Source organism: Oncorhynchus mykiss, chromosome 6 (assembly GCF_057628025.1).
Source record: "Oncorhynchus mykiss isolate SJ-2025 chromosome 6, ASM5762802v1, whole genome shotgun sequence".
Lineage (NCBI taxonomy): Eukaryota > Metazoa > Chordata > Actinopteri > Salmoniformes > Salmonidae > Oncorhynchus > Oncorhynchus mykiss.
In genome coordinates, this window is record NC_143027.1 from 22,242,927 (window position 1) to 22,260,766 (window position 17,840).

General features: G+C 42.0%; 1 protein-coding gene across 2 annotated transcripts in view; it reads right to left on the minus strand.

Moving 5' to 3' along the window:
- Positions 1 to 1,232: 1,232 nt before the first annotated feature.
- Positions 1,233 to 17,840, minus strand: part of nr6a1a (nuclear receptor subfamily 6, group A, member 1a) — a 118,467-nt gene continuing 101,859 nt past the window's right edge. The window contains exons 4-11 of one of the 2 annotated variants that reach the window (XM_021605625.3): positions 13,585 to 13,815; positions 13,103 to 13,158; positions 10,861 to 11,030; positions 10,167 to 10,400; positions 9,655 to 9,909; positions 8,196 to 8,317; positions 7,884 to 8,036; positions 1,233 to 7,749 (exon numbers count right to left, since the gene is read on the minus strand). In XM_021605625.3, the coding sequence (XP_021461300.2) occupies positions 7,610 to 7,749; positions 7,884 to 8,036; positions 8,196 to 8,317; positions 9,655 to 9,909; positions 10,167 to 10,400; positions 10,861 to 11,030; positions 13,103 to 13,158; positions 13,585 to 13,815 (1,361 nt within the window). In that variant the 3' untranslated portion in view covers positions 1,233 to 7,609. The other variant, XM_090237234.1, reaches the window with a different exon arrangement.

Genomic DNA, 17,840 nt, shown 5'->3' on the forward strand with positions numbered 1-17,840 from the left:
TCTGACAACTTGGATGGAAAATTACTCATAATAGCGGACAATTTTTCCACTCCTATTTGCCAGTTATTCAATTTAAGCCTACTAGAAAGTTTGTGCCCTCAGGCCTGGAGGGAAGCAAAAGTCATTCGGGCTACACAAGAATAGTAAAAACCCCTTTATTGATTGAAATAGCCAGCACGCTTATCGGGAAGGACATTCAACAAGCACATCACTTACACAAATGACTGATGATTGGCTGAGAGAAATTGATGTAAAAAGATTGTGGGGACTGTTTTGTTAGACTTTAGTGTGGCTTTTGACATTATCGATCATAGTTTGCTGCTGGAACAAATGTATACATTATGACTGTACACCTCCTGCTATATTGTGGATAAAGAGGCACAGACACATGTATACACACAATAACATACGCACTATACACACACACGTACACATGGATGTTGTGTTGTAGATATGTGGTAGTAGAGTAGTGGCCTGAGGGCACACGCTTAATGTGTCGTGAAGTCTATTGTGAATGTATTGTAATGTTTTAAAACTGTAGAACTGACTTAATTTTTCTGGACCCCAGGAAGAGTAGCTGCTGCCAAGGCAGCTGCTGCCAAGGCAATGGGGATCCATAATAACTACAAATACAAATACAAACTATCGATCAACCTCCTAAACAGGACCATGAATCTGCCGATCATGTGTTTCTCCTCTCTCCACCTCTTCTCTGACTATAGTAAGGACAACTTATACCTATTATAGTAGATATGAATTGCTTAACATTTAAATATGCATTGCATTATTCCCTATAGCTTTAGCATTTAGATTCTACCAAAGGTACAGTAAACTGTGGCTGTTCCTGTACTTTAGTTACACCTAAATGTAGATGATCATAATTCACGTTGTCGAGGTACAGATCATTCTCTATCTGATTTGACATGCAGGAACAGTTTGTTTTTGTGTGTGTGAATAATAGTCGCAAAACAAATTAGACTGGATGTTGGGGGATGGATCAGGGACACACAGATTAGGCCCATCCAAAATCTGCTGACTAGCTTGTGCGTTCCAAAAACACTACAGTCTTATAAAAAAGGGTTCCAAAAGGGTTATTCAGCAGTCACTATAGGAGAACCTTTTTGGTTCCAGGTAGAACTCTTTTGGGTTCCATGGTGAACACTCTGTGTAAAGGGTTCTACATGGCACTCAAATAATGCTTGAAATGACAACAATCTCACAGTTGCATAACGTTCACATTTATTTGGTTTCAAATCCTAACACATTCTAAACATGCATTGAACACGTGTGGATCACATTCATCACAGGTAGTAAGTAACAAGACGAGGAGAAAGGTTTTTCAAAAGATAAAAAAATAACAACAAAAAACATGGCAGATACAAATGTCATGTGTTTCACCTGCATATCTAGTGGTATCTTCACATTCAATGGAAAAACATTAAGATGTTGTTCCCAGAGATACATTCTGATTGTATCTGCTCTTCTAGTTGCCTTAGACATTCCCCATTGTGGGCTCGCTGACGAGCCTCCGTGAATGAATTGTTATAACACTGAACGAGCTTGTTAAAACACTTTTAAAACACAAAACTCATTCAAGAGTTATTATTGAGAGGAGTGAGGAAAAACATGTAAACAACAGTAAATGGCAGTTTGGCCAAAGTTACATTCTAATTGATAATCACTCACAAGCAGCGTTATAAATATCAAACATGATACTGATCATTTTACTCTTTACACTTCACAAGTAGATTGTTTGGTACATCAAAACAACTATATCAATATAGTGAAGGAACACAATACATTGATTGGAATACAATACTTATTAATATGACACTACAAAGTACACTGATTCAAGTTTAGATTCCTGTCGAAATTCTTTGGTATGGTAATCATGACAAGGTGGTAAATAAGATCAGTTTTCATTGATCAGTGAGGTATGATGCCATTAATTACATAATCGATGTTGGAAAATATATTTTAAAAAGTGGTTAGAGTAAATGTAAAGTGGCAAGGTGGTCAAACTAACTCCCACCCACTAAGGCCTAGGCGACAGTTTTTCCTGAGGTAGCACGGAATAGCATATGAGGCAACATTCACATGCACAATAAGTAACAGTGAGAGGTAACTGGATAAAATAAGAGACTCAAAATAACAGAACATTGGTGCAATAACCACATTTCCATTCAAATGTTTTAGGCGAGTAAAGTCATACGGTTGTGATGGAAACAGGACATTTCGGTACAATTTAATAAATGCCGACACATAATTTGTTAGTTCGACATGGTGGGATCTTTTCGTGTCAGCAAAATGTATTATGCAAGAAATGGTGGTGGAAATGCATTTATGCACAAATATTGATATAATAACCATCATACCGAAAGTTAACTTGGAGTCACACAATGATATGGTGTATGGTCCTCCCGCTACGACTCGGGAAATCATGCAGTTTATTAGGCTACAGATTAAATCATGTGTGATGGAGTGTTAAAGGTGATGAGCTTTACGCTCCTTTCCAATAAATATTGAGGGTCTGACATGATGATCGATGCTTGATCGCCGTTTGACAAATAAAAATATTCTCGCTCTTATCCATAATAATCTCATAATCCGCACAGCCTAACTGCACTGTATGTGCGAGCTGTTGGCTAGAGCACAGGTTCCACGACCAGAATAGTCACGTGTGCCATTTAGCACAACAGTTTTTGTGACAAAACTATCAGTAGAGCTGAAAATGCGATAGAAACACTTTGAAATGTAGATTTTTATTTGGTAAATGTAAATTGAAGCAAATAAGTACATTTTCTGTGCACTACCGCAAGTCTGTTTGGTGGAAACACCACTGGTGGGAAATGTTTGGTGGAAACACCACTGGTGGGAAATGTTTGGTGGAAACACCACTAGTGGGAAATGTTTGGTGGAAACACCACTGGTGGGAAATGTTTGGTGGAAACACCACTGGTGGGAAATGTTTGGTGGAAACACCACTGGTGGGAAATGTTTGGTGGAAACACCACTGGTGGGAAATGTTTGGTGGAAACACCACTGGTGGGAAATGTTTAGTGGAAACACCACTGGTGGGAAATGTTTGGTGGAAACACCACTGGTGGGAAATGTTTGGTGGAAACACCACTGGTGGGAAATGTTTGGTGGAAACACCACTGGTGGGAAATGTTTGGTGGAAACACCACTGGTGGGAAATGTTTGGTGGAAACACCACTGGTGGGAAATGTTTGGTGGAAACACCACTGGTGGGAAATGTTTAGTGGAAACACCACTGGTGGGAAATGTTTGGTGGAAACACCACTGGTGGGAAATGTTTGGTGGAAACACCACTGGTGGGAAATGCGCATATGTTCTTTATGCGGATTTTAGAATATTTGCAAGAAAATCTGTACCAATTGGATGGGAACCAGCTATTGAAACCAATGAATATGATTTTTTTAAAGCATTACCTGTGTGAAAGTAAAATACGTGATGACACAAAAAAAGAGGTAGTTTCAGTATAGAAATTGCAAATGACATATCCATTATCGGTGAAAACACATTCTAGAAAATATTAGAATACAAATGAGAATGTAATACATGTATTTCAAAACATGAAAGTGGCAAACAGTCGTGGAGGTGGCTGTAAGGTAGGTAGCAATGTGACGTTAGATTTAAAAAACGACTACTAGGAATGATCTGCCACTAAGAGTCTCTATATTTACGTATGTTGGCCATAGTGAAACTGTATGGGGACAGCAGCACTGGGCTAGGGTCTCACACACGTGTCCCCTAAGAAGTTCTGATCCCTGAGTTTAGGCATGCCATGTGTACTAAGCCCCCCAGACCAGTGGCTGGCTGCTCCCCACCATGACTGGAACACTTCAATGTTCCCGGGCTTTGTTTACTGATGGTAAACTCAAAGAAATCATGCATAAATATGCATATACAGTGCATTCAAAAAGTATTCAGACACCTTGACTATTTTCACATTTTGTTATATTACGGTCTTATTCTAAATAGGATTTTTTTAAATATATGCTCATCATTCTACACACAATACCCCATAATAACAAAGCAAAAACAAATTACATAAGAATTCAGACCCTTTGCTATGAGACCTGAAATTGAGCTCAGATGCATCCTGTTTCCATTGATCATCCTTGAGATGTTTCTACAACTTGATTGGTGTCCACTTGTGGTAAATTCAATTGATTTGGAAAGGTAAACACCTGTCTATATAAGGTCCCACTGTTGACAGTGCATGTCAGAGCAAAAACCAAGTAATGAGGTCGAAGGAATTGTCCGTAGAGCTCCAAGACAGGATTGTGTTGAGGCACAGATCTGGGGAAGGGTACCAAAACATTTCTGCAGCATTGAAGGTCCTCAAGAAAACAGTGGCCTCCATCATTATTAAATGGAACAAGTTTGGAACCACCAAGACTCTTCTTAGAGCTGTCCACAAACTGAGCAATCGGGGGAGAAAGGTCTTGGTCATGGAGGTGCCCAAGAACCCGATGGTCACTCTGACAGAGCTCCGTAGTTCCTCTATGGAAATGGGAGAAACTTCCAGAAGTACATACATCTCTGCAGCACTCCACCAATCAGGCCTTTATGGTAGAGTAGCCAGACGGAAGTAACTCCTCAGTAAAAGGCACATGACAGCCCACTTGGAGTTTGCCAAAAGGCACCTAAAGGACTCTAAGACCATTAGAAACAAGATTCTCTGGTCTGATGAAACCAAGATTGAACACTTTGGCCTGAATGCCAAGCCTCACGTCTGAAGAAAACCGGGCATCATCCCTACGGTGAAGCATGGTAGTGGCAGCATCATGCTGTGGGGATGTTTTTCAGCGGCAGAGACTGGGAGATTAGTCGGGATCGAGGGAAAGATGAACGGATCAAAGTAAAGAGAGATCCTTGATGAAAACCTGCTAAAGAGCGGTCTGGACCTCAGACTGGGGCGAAGGTTCACCTTCCAACAGGACAACAAACCTAAGGACACAGCCAAGACAACACAGGAGTGGTTTCAGGACAAGTCTCTGAATGTCCGGACTTGAACCCGATCTGACATCTCAAATACAGACTCGAGGCTGTAATCACTGCCGAAGGTGCTTCAACAAAGTACTGAGTAAAGGACTGAGTAAAGGGTCTGAATAATTACTTAAATGTGATATCTGTTTTTTTTATTTTTAATACATTTGCTTTGTCATTATGGGGTATTGTGTGTAGTTTGATGAGTAAAAAAACAATTGAATCCATTTTAGAATAAGGCTGTAAAGTAACAACATTTTGAAAAAGTCAATATGTCTGAATACTTTCCGAATGCACTGTATATTTACCGGTTTCACAGGGGCCTGCCATTGGTTAATTCACTCTCTGCATATATCATTCTATTCATCAAATCAGTGTTTTTGGTAATAGTTTGTAAACACTTTAGAATTGTAACATCAATACCATAAACATTATTTCCTTTGGAACTGTGGCATCACGTTGATAGAATCACATCCAACATCCATCAGAAATCATTAAAAATAAAACAAATGATAGGGGTCTTTTTCACTCCAAAAAACAAAATACATGAAATGTATGACAACAAAACATGGAAAGGTGGCTAATTGAAACTACTGAAACAAAGAACACTGTATTGGTGAAAGTATTCAAAGCGTGGTTCAGGACATTAGATGGTACAGTGTAGTACCGTGTTAAGGCTAAGAAGATATAGACAGGCTAGTCTAGACCCAGTGATGGAGGCAGCAATCGTAAGCCCACCTGTTGATTGAGGTTAGCTTGGTTAGGCTCAGAGTGGAAAAGGGACCTCTCTGACCTTACTGATGTTAAGTCCTGTCTCCGACCATCTTCAGACAAATAAGCTAAAACATGCCCTTAAACAACAGCCACTTTCACAAAACAGAAAAAAATGAAAAATGAAACACTTTCTAAAAGGACCTACAATGTCCAGAATTCTACAATTAAAAATCCTACAAGTACATCAGCATAGTGATCACTGAGTAACTCATGAATGCAATACATAACACTCACTTTACCCTGTTTCAATTCCGGTCCACAAGGACCTGAGAGAGAGGAGAATGCGGGGTGGGCACTTTGCCATGGTAATGGTCAAAGAATGTCTCCTGCCTCACCACAGCATGCAGAAAAGAGTCGTTGCAAGGACTGCATTGCTCCACATTTTAAACAATGGTTGTTATGAAACGGCTAACGGCTGGTTGAAATGATCATCTCATACTTCATAAATAAAGAACCTATTTCTTTATATAGCTTTTTTAAACAATGTGTGCAAGCCAGAAGTAACCTCTAGTCTGTCAACACAGACCAGATTAATAGACATGCCTCTAATGTCTCCTCCATCTCTCCTCTGTTGCAGTCAAAATATAGTCACCTGAGCATTCTAAACCCAACACTGTCTACAAATGTAGTAGTACAAATGAACAAGCCAGCATTTCCTTGTAGCCTAACTGTGCAGATCGGACCACCAACCCAGTGAGCATGTGCAGAGGCTCAGGTTTGGGCAAGGAAGTACCAGTGGAAAGCCAAGATGGGTTGTATGTCTGGAGGAGCAGGGACTAGGAGAGAAGAGAGTGGAGCCCTTGTTTGTGGTGTCTCAGCCTAGGGGTTAGGATAAGAACGAGCTACACTGTCTGTCTGAGGGTCTCCCCTCTGGCTCTTAAACAGATTGATTCATTTCTTATCCTGGTCCTTCATTGATAAGAAATCATTACACTGAGCTATCGACTAATCACTAATCTATGGGTGCTGCTTAAAAAACTTTGCATATCACTTTGGTCAAAAAAAATTCTCATTCAAGCTAATAACAAATTTCCCCTACCCCTGCAACTATGCAACTAAATTTGCTCTGCAGTCTATGATTGTAGAAAATACCCGTATGCTTGTTTTCTATGAAGATCCCACAATCCAACAAAATTTCACCTCACTGAAAGACAAGGAATGTTACATTGACCAGGCCATCCCTACAGGATGTCTGTTTGTGGATTGTATGAAATAGTGTACAAAAATACTACAAGAAGTGAGAAAATACACCAGAACTAGTGGGAAATTCAGGACATTCATTTGTTGATTGCAGGGTTGAATGCTTTTCTATCTTTGGTTCAAATGAATATGCAGCAATGCCTTTGGTCAATGTCATTGTAAAGGCCGACTTATCATCTATGATTCAGGAGTTTACAGCATTTACAGGGATTTGATTTAGACCGGGCAACCTCTTCATTTCAAAACAGCGAGAAAAAGGTACCTGAAAATAGCAACATCATCTTCCTGAGGTAGTCTCAAAACACTTGTCAACTCATTTATACCCGTCCCCATTCCGAATCAAATAAATCTTAAAAATCTAGTTCTAACAATGGCAACACCGACACGTTGAGCAATCGGATACATATTTGTAAACTCCAAAGACCAATGCATCTATGTGCATTTAGTTTGTACAGAAGCATGTGCACAGCGTAAATCAGCATACATTCAGCTCTGTCGTGTAATAAATATATAGAGAACAAAAATTGCTTGTCACATTCACAGGAAGGGGGACCAGTCCCTGGCCCCACCCCAGGCAAGATTCTTGTCAAAGGGCGGTCCTGGGGCCAGGGTGCGGGGCTCAGTTCCCGGGGGAGGTACCAGTAGTAGTCATACAGGGAGAATTTCCTGTCCTGTTGCTGATGAAGCTGGATTTGCAGGAGTGCAAAACTGCTTTAAACAAGAGGGGGAGCTGTTCCAGAGGAACGTTCACCAGCTTCCCTGGAAAGAAACATGTTTTTTTACAGTGTGTGAGTACAGAACAATTATCCTATCGCCTACTTTTCTATGGATCTTTATATTAGCATGTCATAAAATACAACGCCCTCCATGCCAATCCCCATGCACCAACTTACCTGCCATGAAACGGATCTCTGGCAGACACATCATGATCTCAGGGAAGCGTTTGGGCTGGTGAGGGTACTTGTACTCGGTGTAGTCCTGACACACGTACCAGTAGCGCTTGTTCAGTTGCTCCAACTGGGAGACGTTAGTCAGACCGCGGATATCTGCACAGACAGGAACACACTGAGGACCTTAGCTATATGTATAGTGTGTGTGACGTTTTCATTCTTTCTACTTAATAAAGCATCTGAGCGGCAGAGCAGTTGTTGAAGTCCTGTTGGAACAGTGCTGTGTCTGGCTGGCTGGGCATGTGTGTGTGTTACCTTGGTTCAAGAAGTTGATGGCTTTCATGCAGGCGTACTCCTCGTTGCTGACCTTCAACTGGTGGAACTTGCGGAACAGATAGATCAGCCTCTCCATCAACTCCATGCTATCCTCACTGAACCTTGGGGGGGGACGCATACAAAAACATGGTGAGATTGTGAAATGTGACACACACAAAAACAAAACGTACACAAAGAACACAAAATCAACAAGACTTCCAGATCTCATACACACTCGCACACGCTACAGAAGTGCAAGACTTCAAGGAAGAAAAAGTTTAAAGAGAGTAGAATCATGATAATGTGAAAGTTGATTCATAATAAGAAGATGAGGGGAAATGAAATGGGGAGAAGTGGATTATGTCTGATCCCCAACAAGTGATTAAGGACATTCATCTCACTAACTAAACATTTCCTTTAGCTTCAAGCAGGGGCGCAACTTTGGTTTTAGATGCGGGGGGACATAATGTTTTGTTCTTTTTCTTCAGTCAGATAAACACTCCAAACAGCCTACCTGACCGCTCAGAGACATCCGCATGGTCCTAAAGCCAACTGTTGCCTCGTTTTGTATCACATTCCAATGATAAAACAGAGGGGGACAAAAATGCAATTTCAGGGGGGCATGTCCCCCCCATCCCCAGTGAAAATTGTGGCCATGGCTTTAAGGAGCAGATACTAAAACATGTCAAACTGAATAACTGATCTCATCAATCTCCATGCCTGTCTCTACACTACAGCTCCCCTTAGATCCAGGTCTCTTTAACTAATATCTTTAGTACATATGCCTACACAGCGTTTAGCACTTCCATAGTTAGTCAGACACCTTCTCCTTGAATGGGAAAACTGCAGAAAAATGGGCTATTGCAACACAACCCAGCCATAAATTCAATAGAAAATTAGGAGCAAGTGTGCCATAAGGTCAGATAACTCTGGTCTGATTTACAGACGACTAAGCCCCCACAGTATTATGGCCAATCTAGGACGGACCTGTATTTCATAATGGCCCAGACTGTGCTAGCCACAGTCCTGAGGAGTTGTCTGCTTCACGGGCCAGTTCATTTGGCACACGTCCAATGCCAATATGTGTAATGGTAGAGACATCATAGCCTTTAAAGATAGTGAACTGACAGTGTGGAATGATGGTCACTATAGGAGGTTGTTGTTGCAGAAGGAAACACAACTCAACTTTTGACATGATCCCCTATCTTTAGAGCCCTGTTCAACCACCACACCTCCAAAAATACTACAATAACATAAGCCTAGGTGAGCGAACAATATTGCATTGTAACCTCTGATGCATGAACACCAACACCAAATAAGAGTAGGGGCTCTCAGATAAATGGTCTCTTTCCATATATTGATAACAAAATAAACCTATGAACGCATGGCCGGCGGGTATGGTCAACCCCAGTATCATTGTTTAACACTGACAGTGATCCTACTGCCTGGCAGTACTTGCCCCTGCAGCTCCTCATCAGAGGGAGTGTACTTGGCGGTGACGTCGGCCAGGTCTCCAAAGATCTGTGCACTGTAGATGGTGAGGCAGGACAGCAGGATCAGCTCCTGCCAGGTGGAGCTGAGTAAACAGGTGTAGTCCTCAATAGACAGCTCACAGAAGAACGGCAGCTTCTTGATCCACGAGATCTGACGAAACAGCAGCTCGTCTGCCAGGCGACACAGCAGCGCAAACAACTCCACCTGAGTCACCTTATACCTGACACACATAACAGGGAGACAGAGAGACGCGGATGTGAATATCAACAGGATTCATAACAGCATGCTGTTCATATTATTGTATTGGGCCAGGAGCTTTGGCTGACCTGGTCACATGGTCAGAAAATTAATATTGTAAAATGGAACACACATTTCTAAAACACATTTCCGAATAGATGTCTGCTGAAATTGTTACGTGAAATACATGCCACACTTCCATTGCTCAGCAGAAATGTCAGGTTAAGCAGGCCTACTCACCCGTCCTCTATCAGCATGGGGGTGGCCAGTGGAGTTAGGTCCTCTGCAGCCACAAGCTGCATCACCAGGGGGTGTGACTGGGGGTAGAGGCTGCGGGGCTGGGGGGCCAACAGGCCTGACTGGGCAGCGTAGCTAAAGAGGTGAGGTAGCAGCTGGTAGGGGGTGTTCATGGGGGCGTTGATGTACTGGTCCCTGACAGCACCCGTGTAGCCACCACCCATCTCTAAAGAACGACTGTACAGAGAAAACACAATGGTCAGATATTCATTCAAATAAATACTGTACTTACACTAAATGCCATCAATTATGTTTTGGTATCTCATAAGTGTGCCTCTGTTGCTGAGATTTTATGAATAACTGTTTCTATGCACATCTAACATAATCAGAGTACATGGTTGATTTAGATAAATTGATGGTTACACAGAGAGATGTAAATACCACTATGTTTGGCCTTGCTGCTTGCAGATAGACACTATGCATGTCTCCAAAAACAGCAGATAATGGGCTGAATTCAATCTACAGATATCGCTGCTAAATCTCAATAGATTGCATTCAGGCATTCTTTCGGTAGCAAACTTGTCAAAAACTAGGTAATGAGGTGGTACAATGTCAGGGGCAGTTAATTATCTCATACATGGACTAACTGCTGACAATGTTTACGATGCTCCCTCATGTAGACGAGTTGCTAACTCACTTGGATGATAGAGTGGAAGCAGGTGATGGCTGGTTGCCCTCGGAGGCGCCGTTGCTAGGAGAACTGTGGTCACTACTGTCACCGTTGTTGCTCCAGGTGTGCTCCGGCAGACTGGCTTCCTCCTTGAACTCCTGTCCCGACATGATCCGCTCAATCTCTTCATCTGTGATCTGAGAGAGAGAATGAGAGTGAGAGAGAGCAGAGAGAGAGGGAGAACAGAGAGAGGGAGAACAGAGAGAGAGAGAAGGAGAGAGAAAGAGCAGAGAGGGGTAGATTGAGGGTGAGAGTAAGAGACATCTGAATTGATTAACATAACACTGTTATCCAGGGTATAATTATCCTAAGGAAAACTTTTTCCACAGAGGCACAAGGAAACATACACACACACACACACACACACACACACACACACACACACACACACACACACACACACACACACAAGGATAAAGTACCAATAATATGGCTGTCCATGGCTGTCCTTACCACTTCATAAACACTATACAGAGAACATAATCTACAAAGCCATTTGCAGAGCATTAGCATATCAAGACTAAGAGCCTCTTCACACTTACTACACATTCTTTAAAAATACCATCGGCTCCTATTACTCAAATGTAAACTTGTGTACTTGCAACGTCTAAACCTCTACCTCTGAGGTAGCTCACAACACTCGCCCAACAGTTGCCCTCCTTAGAGCAGGGCAGTGTAAACAGAATTGTCTCATTGAGCCAACACTCCTACAGCATAAATGGTAATAGCAGAGCAATGTTTTTGAAACAGCTGAAATGTATAGACATTTTCCTAATGTTTCAGACTTGTTTCTTTGAGTTTTTACCTGAAATTGCAGTAACAGCCTGCTACATACTGAAATTGTCGCAGTAGCTTCTGTCTGCACTGAGCTACATAAAACTATGGAAGCCCATCCCCACCACCAAAAACATGTCAAATGTAGATCATGCAAATAGGATCTGTTTTTGTCTTTTTCATTTGTAACATTGTGTGGTGATTTCAGAGGTGGAACCACAGGTGCCAGAGTAGTAGGGAGAACATGTTTTCCCGGGGCCCAGAGTTTTTCCTGATCTGGTAGTAGGCTAACCTAACCAACTCTGGACCCTAGGTGTAGAGTATTAAAAAGGCATGTCATCACTATTGTGTGGATTGATTAATTCCAGTCAATAATTTTGAATTAAAAAGTTCTAAGTAGCCTAGCCACCCAAAGTCTGAAAATAAACAAATTTGATCACATTCACATTTTCTCAGAACACAAATAAATGGTCTTATTTTAGGCTATAAATACATAGCTTAATAAGCTATAAAAACAGGATAAAAATTTAACCTGGTTTGATGTAATGTTATAAGGTAGGCCTATTATACTTTTATATTCGTATGAGAGGGTTAATTGTTCATTTCTGATAGGCTAACATGACTTGATGAAGACATGCTGTTATAGCAACTCTGTGCTTATGTCTTGAAGCTAAAATGTATTGAGTGTTGCCTACTAACGAGAAAACAAACCCTTTAAATGTCTGCACATTGTTGCCTTATTCAAGACTGTAATACGGTTTGGTTGCATTATTCAATAGTGTAACATGTTTAAGAAGAAAAGTATATGTCACTGTTGAATAGTCTGTGCTTACTGGATAGTGGCTACTGTGACATTTACGGTGAATTTGAGCTGCGGAACAAGAATGTCGGGTTAGCAAAAATGTAACGAACTGTAAGGATGAAATGTGAATTGAAAAGTAGTATTTTCTTTTAAAACCCCGCTCCTCAGACTTTCCTTCAAATCTCCTTCAAAGCATTTTCCCTGATATGAGATTTGACGATCAATCCACACCAATACGCATTCTTTCACATACTCACTACTTTACCTGCATGCATTTCAAAGCAAAATCATTTAGTCTTAAAGGCAATTACTCTATCTACCTTGGCTATGCCTAAATGACTATTGAAAAGCATGGCTAATTCTCCATCTAATATTAATGGCATAGATGGAACATTGTAAATAATGACTGGTGCTGCAAGCAATAAGGGATGGTGATTTGCCCAATTACCTTGTTCAAAGCCAGCTAATGAAATTATAAGTGAATATGAACATTAAAATAATCACTGTCAACAATGGGTTCTAAGATAATTCAACTGAAATGGAAAGGATTCAAATTCTGAAAAATTCTGAAATATCAAAGGCACTGTTGGAATCTAATAGTTAGCTGTAGTAGAGTGCACAGTGAATATTTACCTGGACAGGCCCGATACTTTTGTTTCTCCCTCCTGGCATCCCATCTTCCCTGATTGCTGGAAAACACAAATAACAGCCATAAGCACCCTAACAAGATATATGGGGAAGAGGTGCAGGGCATAAACAACACAAAGTACAATTAAAATAGTATGTTTGGGTTTCATAACACAAAGTCCAATTCCTAGGGGGTTGTGATGGCAACGTTTGTACTATGGCTCTACCTGGTGGTGGCTGCTATGATTGTGCCACAGGAGAAAATCAATAAATTGTACAGTGAAACGAGAACATTCACTTACCCAGTCAATCCAGCAGAGGGCACTAGCTACATAACTACAGAGCTGGGGGTCTGATTGAGAGCTGAAAGTTCTTGGAGCTCTTCTAATTTAATCTATGGTTCTAGAACAATCTATGGTTCTAGTACAGTAAATTCTCATGTGTGGCTCTCATCCGCTTGGCAATCTGCCTCTTTGGTCTCCTCTTACCTTTGCGGTTCATTCCCATCTGTAGACACTTGAGCAGACGGCAGTATTGGCAGCGGTTGCGTTGCTTGCGCGACATTTCGCAGTTTTTGTCTCGGCTGCATCGGTACACGCGCTTGTTGCAGATGCTACGCTTGAAGAAGCCCTTGCAGCCCTCGCAGGAGATGATGCCATAGTGCAGGCCTGTGGCGCGGTCTCCACAGATGAGGCAAACACGTGGGTCAGCTGCATCATCTGACAGAAGAGACAGAATGACTGATTAGAGCAGAAGACAGACAGATATCTGACACATTCACTACATGACCGTCTAACATCTCATTCCAAAATCATGGGCATTAACATCGAGTTGGTCCCCCCTTTGCTGCTATAACAGCCTCCACTCTTCTGGGAAGGCTTTCCACTTGATGTTGGAACATTGCTGCAGGGACTTGCTTCCATTCAGCCACGTGAGCATTAGTGAGGTCGGCGTCTGCTAAATGACTCAAATGTAAATGTGAGATGTGTAATACAGCTCTAACCATCATACTGTAATTTAGGGTTGCCAACCAGTGTGTAACCAGTTGAATGTGAGGAAGAATGAGCACAGAGAGTGCAGACATCTTGAATGTTTTATTTAGTATGTCTGAGAAGAGAAAGGACCAGGCTAAAGTGACACATGCTGGCCTGTCTGGTGATTAGTTTACAGGCTCTCCTTTCTCTGAGATGGACACAGTGACAGCATCACGTAAACTCTTCAGAGTGTCTATAGTCTAACGCCACTCAGTGAAACGTGACTAGATTCATTCCGATTTCAATAAATATAGATTACATTGAAACGCAAGCCCACATAAGGTCTACATATCAGTGAACATGCTGGAAATTGTGAGAATGGAATTCATTTGAGTTTATTAAATATATCAGACAAACTGTTTATTGATTCTCCAACTGGTAGTTTCATATCAGAGCTGTCTTAGAAGACAAACACAGTGCATACCATTAACAGAGAATTTATATTTCAGCCTTCAACTTGTTTCCTCAAAGGATACATGGAGCTGCTTTTTTTGCTGAGCGTTTCAAAATGGGAAATGTTGTAAAGACCGGGCCAAGTGAGGGCAGTAATTTGGAACACATGTTGGGGGCTTGGGTAGAGGCTAGAAGGAGGGGCTGCCTTCGAGGAAGTAGTGGAACAGGATGTCCCAAATGAAGCACATTCAAAAATAATAGGTTCAATTACACAGTGTTAGCAACTTAACAACATGTGGTGGCCATGAGAGACCCAGATGTGAAAACAGAATAAAGACAATATACCTACACTACATGACCAAATGTATGTGGACACCTGCTCGTCAAACATCTCATTCCAAAACCATGGGCACTAATATGGAGTTGGTCCCCCCTTTGCTGATATAACAGTCTCCACTCTTCTGGGAAGGCTTTCCACTAGATGTTGGAACATTGCTGCAGGGACTTGCTTCCATTCAGCCACGTGAGCATTAGTGAGGTCAGGCACTGATGTTGGGCGATTAGGCCTGGCTCTCAGTCGGCGTTCCAATTCATCCCAAAGGTGTTCAATGGGGATGAAGTCAGGGCTCTGTGCTGGCCAACCAAGTTCTTCCGCACCAATCTCGACAAACCATTTCTGTATGGACCTCGCTTTGTGCATGGAGGCGTTGTTATGCTGAAACAAGAAAGGGCCTTCGCCAATCCTCTGGGAACTCCTGACATTCTTAGTTACTTTGCTAATCACCATAGAAACTGCACAATCTCCAGACCAGCACACTTTGAGGACACCAAAAACGCAGTTTAAAATCTTAACTGGAAAAATCCCCATGTACCTCTAGGCTAGATGATAAAACTCACCATGCTGGCAAAGAATAAATTAACCTAAATTCCCCACTCTCTGCTGTCCACAGTGTTAGTGCTACCCTAGCCCAATAATGGACTAAAGGAGCCTTACTCCGTATAGTCCAAGGACCTTACACGGACTACGCAAGGAGTGTTGTATGGCATTGAAGCTTGTCTGGAGGTTTGTGAACACAGTGTCCAAAGAAGGGCCAGAAATATACAGAATGGTGTCGTCTGCGTAGAGGTGGATCAGAGAATCACCAGCAGCAAGAGCGACATCATTGACATATACAGAGAATAGAATCGGCCCGAGAATTGAACCCTGTGGCTGCCCCATAGAGACTGCCAGGTTTGACACACTTAACTCTGTCTGAGAAGTAGTTGGTGACCCAGGTGAGGCAGTCATTTGACAAACCAAGGCTGTTGAGTCTGCCGATAAACCCCCATGTAATAGATAATTGACCAACAGAACTTGGGATGGGCTGTCTTGGTAACTGATATCATAGTTAGGAAGCTAAGCCAGTGAGGGTGGAGTTGTGTGTTATCTTGTGAGCTCAGCCAGCCATGCTACAGATCAGCACATGGACACATTCCAACTGGAAGCAGCCTTTGCTCCGCTGGGCTATTCACTGTAACCATGGTATCAACCCATCTGTTCAGAGCTTTTATGAGGGGGGATGGTGTGGGGGTTGAGGGGTGTGTTGTGTGTTGGTGGATGGGTGTTGGTGGATAGTGGATAGGGTAGCACTAGCCCATTCATAGCCGCTAACTACCTTCAGCACTATAGACGATAGTATCTTCTGGCCGGGGGAGATTTGTGAAGAGCCCCAATGCTTGCTCTAAACGTTAGCACACATCGCTTGTGATACGGTTTTGGAAACAAAAGGACCATATCTTTCAAATCAGTGAGAAATAATTTTCTAAAAACAAAATGTTAAATTACTACACATCTTTATATGGTTAGAGTTCCCACACGGCCACATTTCCATGTTTCAGTGCTTGTTTACGGGTAACAGAGTTAACTACCTGTGTAAACGGAAGACTGACACCACAAATGTGTTGTCACTGAAAAATACTGTTAAAACAGTGTACAGTAAGTGTATAGTTTGCATTTGTGAAATTATTTTGATGTAATATGAAAGTTAAGAGATTTTATTTTTCTAGAACCCTACCGCAACTGAGAATCGATTCAAGTTTAGATGGAGTATTTGGTTGTTTTGGCTGCCAGAGCCAATAACCCAGCCCCTAGGAATTTGTAGTTGTCCACATACAGACTAGTGATGCTAGTAAAACTAAATGCATGCTTTTCAACCGAGCGCTGCCCACACCCGCCCGCCCGCCCGACTAGCATCACTACTCTGGACGGTTCTGACCTAGAATATGTGGACAACTACAAATACCTAGGTGTCTGGTTAGATTGTAAACTCTCCTTCCAGACTCACATTAAGCATCTCCAATCCAAAATGACATCTAGAATCGGCTTCCTATTTCGCAACAAAGCCTCATTCACTCATGCTGCTAAACATACCCTCGTAAAACTGACTATCCTGCCGATCCTTGACTTCGGCGATGTCATTTACAAAATAGCCTCCAACACTCTACTCAGCAAATTAGATGTAGTCTATCACAGTGCCATCCATTTTGTCACGAAAGCCCCATATACTACCCAGCACTGCGACCTGCATGCTCTCGTTGGCTGGCCCTCGCTTCATAGTCGTCGCCAAACCCACTGGCTCAAGGTCATCTATATGTCTATGCTAGGTAAAGCCCCGCCTTATCTCAGCTCACTGGTCACCATAGCAACACCCACCCGTAGCACACGCTCCAACAGGTATATTTCACTGGTCATCCCCAAAGCTAACTCCTCTTTGGCCGCCTTTCCTTCCAGTTCTCTGCTGCCAATAACTGAAAAAAATTGCAAAAATCACTGAAGCTGGAGACTTATATCTCCCTCACTAACTTTAAGCATCAGCTGTCAGAGCAGCTTACCGATCACTGCACCTGTACACAGCCCATCTGTAAAGAGCCCACCCAACTACCTCATCCCCATATTGTTATTTATTTTCGCTCCTTTGCACCCCAGTATCTCTACTTGCACATCATCATCTGCACATCTATCACTACAGTGTTAATGCTAAATTGGAATTATTTTGCCACTATAGCCTATTTATTGCCTTACCTCCCTAATCTTACTACACTTGCACACACTGTATACTTTTTTTTCTTCTATTTTGTTATTGACTGTACGGTTGTTTATCCCATGTGTAACTCTGTGTTGTTGTTTTTGTCGCACTGCTTTGCTTTATCTTGGCCAGGTCGTAGTTATAAATGAGAACTTGTTCTCAACTGTCCTACCTGGTTAAATAATAGTGAAATAAATAAATATAAATAAAAGTTTGTTATCCCCTTTCTCATCATCCATTACTAAATAGGGA